Below are 6,743 nucleotides of genomic sequence, written 5' to 3'. Positions count from 1 at the left end.
AGAGAAAAATATTTTAAAGGGCTTCTGAAATATTAATCAATCAAGGCAACCCGGGTCTCAAATGTTGCAGCCGGACCTCACTTCCACCTACCTGGATGGACTCAGTCTCTCCTTGGAGTGACACTCAAGGAGCGAGAAAAAGGGATCCAGTTGAAAACTCTTCCCGGAGTCATGGGAACTCCTTTCTCCGTTTGTTGCTAAGGAGGAAAGACAGACAGACGTGAGGCTGTAGGAGTGGAGCGCCTCCGAGTAGCAAGCGATAGCCTCGTCCCACTTGGCAGGGGTCCCGCGGGTTCCACGAGTTTCCCCGCCCCCGCCTTCACCCGCCCTAATTCTCACACTTGGAAAGAAACCCTTAGCCATACAAGCCCTGGAGCCTGGGAGCCGGCACCTCCGAGATGGGCCTAGAGGACTCCGGCCGCCGCAGAGAGGGGACCTCTCGGGGGCCCCACAGCATCCTCCACGCGGCCGGGCTCCGGTCCTCCGCCCTGCGTCCCTCACGAGGCTTCCTCGAAGGCGGCAGGGGCGTGGACGGCCCGGAGGAGGCCCAGGCCGCCGGTCCGCGGCTGGAAGAGCTCAAGCGGCGGCTGGTGCGCGCCTTCCAGCGGGCGGTGCTGCGCGGCAGCTCCAGGCGTTTGCGGGAAGAGGCGGCGGCGCGGGAGGCGCAGAGCCGGGCGCGCGTGGAGAGCGCCCTGGCCGGGCTGCGCGCCGAGCTGGTGAGCGTGCCCACGGCTGGCTCTCGGGGCCACCTCGCCTTGGTCCTCGCCCTGGGCCCTCGGCTGTAGGCCGCACACGTGCCCCACCGAGGACTGGGGAGGCCGAGGGCAGCTTTTCCCGGGGAGACGGTGAGGCCGTGCAGCGCGGGCCAGCTGGGTCCCCGACGGCGCTGATGCTACTGTCTCCTAGGCAGCATAGGGAGGGAACCGGCCCTGCAGAGCCGAGGTGCTGGCTGTCTCCGGCGAGGACTGAGTCTACTGGTGACACACCTAAGTCCCCCGTAACCACTCCTCCTCAGCTTGTTTTCTATTTTTTCCCTACCAAATAGAAAGTTCCCTCTAGGGCACTTGCAGTATATGCGCATAAATGGGGCTGGGGCGGAAATTTCAATGAAATAAACTCAGGGGATGGGTGGAGCGAGTCCATTAGCAAATGTTTCTTTTATTCTGCAAGTTTTACTATTACCTTTCTCCTTGGTAAGAATTCAGAAAACAGGAAATAGTAATAAGGAATTTTGTAAAATTGTAGCTCTTTAACATTAGGCAGGAGAACTGTAGGTAAATAGTTTAGTTACTGTTTTGTAATTTAAACCATTTTCGAGTTAGGCAAAATTTGAAATAAGAGCAATTTAAGCTTTAAAATGGTGCTACCTATGATTATGCGTGGGAATTCCTGGTGGTTCAGCGGTAAAGAACACAGCTGCAATGCAAGAGACACGGTTCAATCCCTGGGTCGGGAAAATCCCCTGGTGATGGGAATGGCAACCCACTCCAGTGTTCTTGCCTGAGAAATCCCATAGACAGAGGAGCCTGGTAGGCTGCACAGTCCATGGGGTCCCAAGAGTTGGGCACGACTTAGCGACTAAACCACTATCACCCTGAATATGCACAGTGGAGATTTGTAAAGTTATACTCTCTTGCACTGCATACTAATAAAATAGTAAGTACTACGTACTTTAGAACTGATTCAACCATCAGTTAATTGTCTGAACCTTAAAAGTTTACCTTGTTTCTGTCTTTAAGAAGGGCAAGAAGGTAGTACATTTAGTTTTCACTTAATTTTACCTGTGTTAACAATTTGAATCTGACAAAGAATGTATTAATTTTGACCCAGCCATATCAAAGAAACATATGATTTTCTTCCGACACCTGAGCAGTGGGTGGGTGAGACCCCTTATTAGAAGAGATGGCCTGGAGGGGTGTGCTGTGGGTCAGGATGCCAACGGGATGGCTGAGCCACCTCTCTGCTGCTGACCTGGGGTGTCACCCCCTCACACTTCAGTTGACTGATATTTAAATCAGGTGAAGAAAGTATATTCAAGAAGCTCCGAGACACTTGAACTTTAGCATTCTAACTAGTCACTCCACCAGAAGGAGTTTTAAGCAAGTAATGTACCAGGGTGGGGAGAAAGTAGAGAATAAAATTTCAAACTGGGTTCACAGCCCAGCATTAATATTTACAGTCTCTGCTGTTATTGTTCCTGTTACCTTAGGAATGCTAATTAGCAAGTTTAGGTTTCATCTGTAAAATGGAGATAATAAACCCATAGGATGGCTGTAAGTATTATGTGAGATAATGTTACATGAAGTGCCTAGAATATTGACACTATTGAGTGGCTTTTATTGTTTTTTGGTTGTGCCCCCCAAATGGCAGATACATAGGTATGAAAGATCAAGGGTTTTGCTGGAAAGAGGCAGAGATTGTCACACAGATGCTGTGTTCCTGAGACACAGACCATAGTCATTGTCTTGGCCAGCCATTTCACCATTGTATGTGACCAGTCATGAAGAAGAAGCAAAAGAGTGTGGATCCTTAACACTATCACCACTAGAACAAGTCATTTCTGATAATGGTCTCTTAGCCAGATTTCTGTAGGAATTGACACCCATCCATACGTGTATATCCACAGCTCATTTGTTAAGGTGGTATTTGTGTAAGCAACAATGATGAACAGGTTCAGTTAATTTACAGACATGTTGCTATTTTTGTTTTCATTTATTTTCATGTCGCTATTTTTGAGATGTCATTTATGCTATTACTTGTTGTTTGAATTGGTCTTCTAAAAGGGATGTGTTGAGTTCTGGGAGTCTGTGAGTGAATTTCACGGGTTCTATATACTTCACATTGTATGCCAAGCTTTGTGTACACATAAAATGCACATCTTTCCCCAGAGTGAGTTAATAGCTTTCATTAGATCCTCAATAGGATCCATGAGGAGAGAAAATTAAGGAACCATTGGTGTTCAGACTTCCTAAAGAATTATGAGTTACATGTACTATTAAAAAAAAAAGCAACTTAGATGGTAAGCCATTATCAATAATTTAACTGATTCTTGGCAAGAAAGTACAGGATGGGTATTCATCAGTTCATCCATTTATTCATTCTTTCACTCTGTTTTTTAACAAATACACAGAGAACCCAACATGTGCGCGCAGGCAGTGTACCCATAGTTAAGGATACAATTAAGGATAGGAACAGACTTTGTGCTCAAAATCACCAGTTTAGTGTAGGCTGTGTGCTAGGAGAGGGACTTGTACAGAATGCTCTGGAGGCACAGATAAGGTGAGACAGAGAGAGCTTCTAAGAAGAGCTGGCATTTGGCTGGGGTCAACAGCAAGTGGGAGGCAAGAGGCAGAGAGGGCAGAAGATGTGGCTCAGTATGACATGTTTATTCCAGGACAGGCAAGATTTCTGACCAGCTGCCCGGGGGGTGGCTGTGTGTGTGAGTGGACGGGGCCAGCAAATAAAGCTGGAAGAGCAGGGCAGGTTTATAGGGCCTCTGTGCCACTGGAGAACTGACGCTTCCTGTAGGCAAGGTGTAGGGGCTTCTTGTGCTGGTGGTTGTGTTGTTAACTGGTTGTTTCCTGGGTGTTCATTTACTTCATTCTGCAAATTCTTGCATTAGAGAAATGGTTTCAAGTGCTGAAGAATGAAAAATATGTCAGAGGAAAACTGAAAGAAATTATATCCAATGATTTTATTTTGCGAATTACAAGGGGACCACCCATGTTTGCTTTTTACCAATGGAATGTCCTGGGTCACCCTTGGGTGGTCTCTGATGGGGAGTTGATGCGGGGTTTTCAGCAGAGAGAACAGGGTTCTCCTGAACTGCATTAAACAAGACCCTAACTGAAGAAATATGCAGAGTTGGTTACTAGTTTTCAACTACAATGCAAAGATTATGCTGGACTGCCTCTTAGGTACACTGCCCGAAAGATCTATTCTTTCTTTTTAATACTCAAGGACCTTCACAAACTCCCATTGGAGGGAGGTTATATAAACCTTGCTCTACAACAGATTTCACTCTAGAGTGAAAATTATTAGATTCTATAAGTACACATAACTGTACATGTGCCCCTAAGGGGTCATTAAATGTTTTGCTCAACAGGGAGACCGTTTAAAATCCTAAGAACTTGAAATGACAAGTAATCAAGTAAATGGGCCCAGGTTCTGAAAGCTCAGGTGGCCCTGGGCAGTTATCATGGAGCTCAGAAAGCTCATAAAGATAAGTGATTTCCTCGCAGATCACATGCCATTGCTTGGAAACAGCCTTCCAAGGACAGGAATTTTTCAAATGGATAGCTCTGTGCATCAGCTGTTTTTGTTTTCATTGCAAGGCCATTTTGAAAGCTATTTGTATATCTGGATTTTACCTTGTCATATAGAAAGTCTGTTTTATAGTCAGGCCAAATAGTCAGAACTGGAGAATAAGATGAGAAATACATCTTTCTTGATGTCTTGTTTTCCTTTCCTACAAAATCCTTATATTTTTCCTGTGCAGAGAGCAGGTTCATTTGATCCATACCTCAGGCTAATAAAAACCCTTATTCTTTTTCTAACTTTCAGCTGGAAATGCGTTTCCAGAATCGTCAGCTGGCCAGAACTCTGCTGGATTTAAACATGAAAATGCAACAACTGAAAAAGGAGGACGAAATGGAAACTGCATCAGAATTGCAAAGCTCTGAAGATAATGCTCAAAATCTGGAATGAGTACATGCACAGATGAAGGTTTGAAACCTAAGAATAATGCAGACAATGCCAAAACAGTTCTAACAGTAACATGATGGATGCTTAGCATAAGATTTTAGGGGCAATTTTTAGACCAAAATCTTCTAGGCCATGGGGAAGTGCCAGTGCTATGAGAGGGGAGAGAGAAAATGGTGTGTTGACAAGTTTGAAAGTTATGTATTGTTTTGTGTGGGACATAGAGGTAAAAGAATGTACTGAGACTTACGTGTTGGTCCAGTGGTTAAGAATCTGCCTGCCAATGCTTGTTTGATCCCTGGTCCTAGAAGATCGCACATGCTGTGGGGCAACTAAGCCCCAAGGTGCAACTATTGAGCCACATACCGCAACTACTGAAACCCGGGCGCTCTGAGCCTGTGCTCCGCAATAAGAGAAGCCGCCGCAATAAGAGAAGCCGCCGCAATAAGAAGCCCGAGTGCCACAACTTGCTGTCTGACAGCCACTCGCCTCCAGTAGAGAAAGCCCGCACAATAATGAAGATCCAGCACAGCTAAAATAAATAAACTGTAAAAGAAGAATGTATGGAAGAATGTCTTAGTGCCAATTTCCAGCATTTTCTCTTGTGCTACCTTAATTTTCTGACCATACCTGAACTTTCAACAGAGTCTGTTCGTTTTTGTTCTACTTGATTATTCTTCATTTGTCTGCCCAGTCAGCTGTTCAGTAGTCTTCCCTCCGCACCCTACCCCACCCCCGTTTTTGGAAGAATTACTTCTGCCTCGATTCCAACCATACCCTTCAGGTAGAGTCTGCCATCAAGGGTGACTCACCACCTTGGATATAGTCATGCAAATTAAGGCAGTTTGGTCAGATTGTTCTTGGGAGCTTTTGGACTAGAACTAAGGGAGCAGATGAGTCTTAGAAGGTGATGGTGGAAAAGCTGTGGGACAAAGGGGCTTGGAAGCTGCTGGCGGCTACCAAGTGAGAAGGTGTGAGCTCTTTGCAGAAGATTGAAACAGCACCCCTGAGAGAGAACTGCTTTTCCTTGGCTCTGGGGACCAGCTGTTTAAATCCCCAGTCCTGGCTGTCATTAAGATACATGAAAATTCTCTAGTAGCTTCCTATTACAATGTCCTTTTGCCAAATCAACTGAGTTGGAGTTTTACAACTTGTATTCCAAAGATTCCTAACTAACACAATTCTTTTGTTATTAAGTTTTCAGGAGTTAAAGAGCTCCTGTTGAATTAGAATAGCTACCTTTACCTTAAAAGTGCTGCCTTCTGGATGCAAAAAATAAAGTTAATTTTAAAAATACTTTCCATATTCATAATAATCATCTGTAAAAATGAATTTATAAAACAGGTCATTTGCACATTTAATTAGCAATAAAAATTAGTTCTGGAAGAAAAAGCAGAACAGAATGGATGTGGTCTTTCTCTTAAATACAAGTTTTATGTGTGTGAGGATTTGAGGATTTTCTGAACAAATTTTAGTTTGTCCTTAACTTTTTTGGGTTACTATTAATGAAACTCCAATACTTTGGCCACCAGATGCGAAGAGCTGACTCATTTGAAAAGACCCTAATGCTGGGAAAGATTGAGAGCAGGAAGAGAAGGGGATGACAGAGGATGAGATGGTTGGATGGCATCACTGATTCAATGGACATGGGTTTTGGTCAACTCTGGTAGCCGGTGATGGACAGGGAGGCCTGGCGTGCTGCGGTTCATGAGGTTGCAAAGAGTCGGATGCGACTGAGCGACTGAACTGAACTGGATGAATTCTTTAAATTCTTTGGTACTTAATTTCTTCTCTGTGAAACTGAGGTACCACTAGGGCTCAGCTTCCAGGACATTGTCAATGAGCTGTCAGCAATATCCTGAGACCTAGTCCCTGGATTTCTTGAGATATTCTGCATATGTGCTCCTGCCTTCCAAATATACAGGCTGATTTCTTAAATTGTATTTGTAAAACAGATTTCTTATATGTTTCTTCATCAAAGTTATAGAAATTCTGAAGAAAGAGGCAGTGGAATTCCTTATGGTCTGTTCTTCAAAAGAGAC

General features: G+C 44.7%; 1 protein-coding gene across 1 annotated transcript; it reads left to right on the top strand.

Annotated features, from left to right (window-relative positions):
- The first annotated feature begins 319 nt into the window (after positions 1 to 319).
- AARD (alanine and arginine rich domain containing protein) lies at positions 320 to 6,099 on the top strand. The gene is made up of 2 exons (XM_043880373.1): positions 320 to 716; positions 4,564 to 6,099. Exons 1-2 carry the CDS (start codon positions 399 to 401, stop codon positions 4,705 to 4,707), a joined length of 462 nt encoding a protein of 153 aa, XP_043736308.1. The 5' UTR covers positions 320 to 398; the 3' UTR covers positions 4,708 to 6,099.
- The last annotated feature ends 644 nt before the right edge of the window (positions 6,100 to 6,743 follow it).

Source organism: Cervus elaphus, chromosome 21 (genome assembly GCF_910594005.1).
Source record: "Cervus elaphus chromosome 21, mCerEla1.1, whole genome shotgun sequence".
Taxonomy (NCBI): Eukaryota; Metazoa; Chordata; class Mammalia; order Artiodactyla; family Cervidae; genus Cervus; species Cervus elaphus.
The sequence above is the reverse complement of the archived record's forward strand: the minus strand, read 5'-3'. Positions and strand labels throughout refer to the sequence as shown.

Coding starts and splice junctions, on each gene's coding strand:
- AARD (XM_043880373.1), top strand. CDS start 399: ATGGGCCTAGAGGACTCCGGCCGCCGCAGAGAGGGGACCTCTCGGGGG. Junction 717..4,563: donor CCGGGCTGCGCGCCGAGCTG/GTGAGCGTGCCC, acceptor TCTAACTTTCAG/CTGGAAATGCGTTTCCAGAA.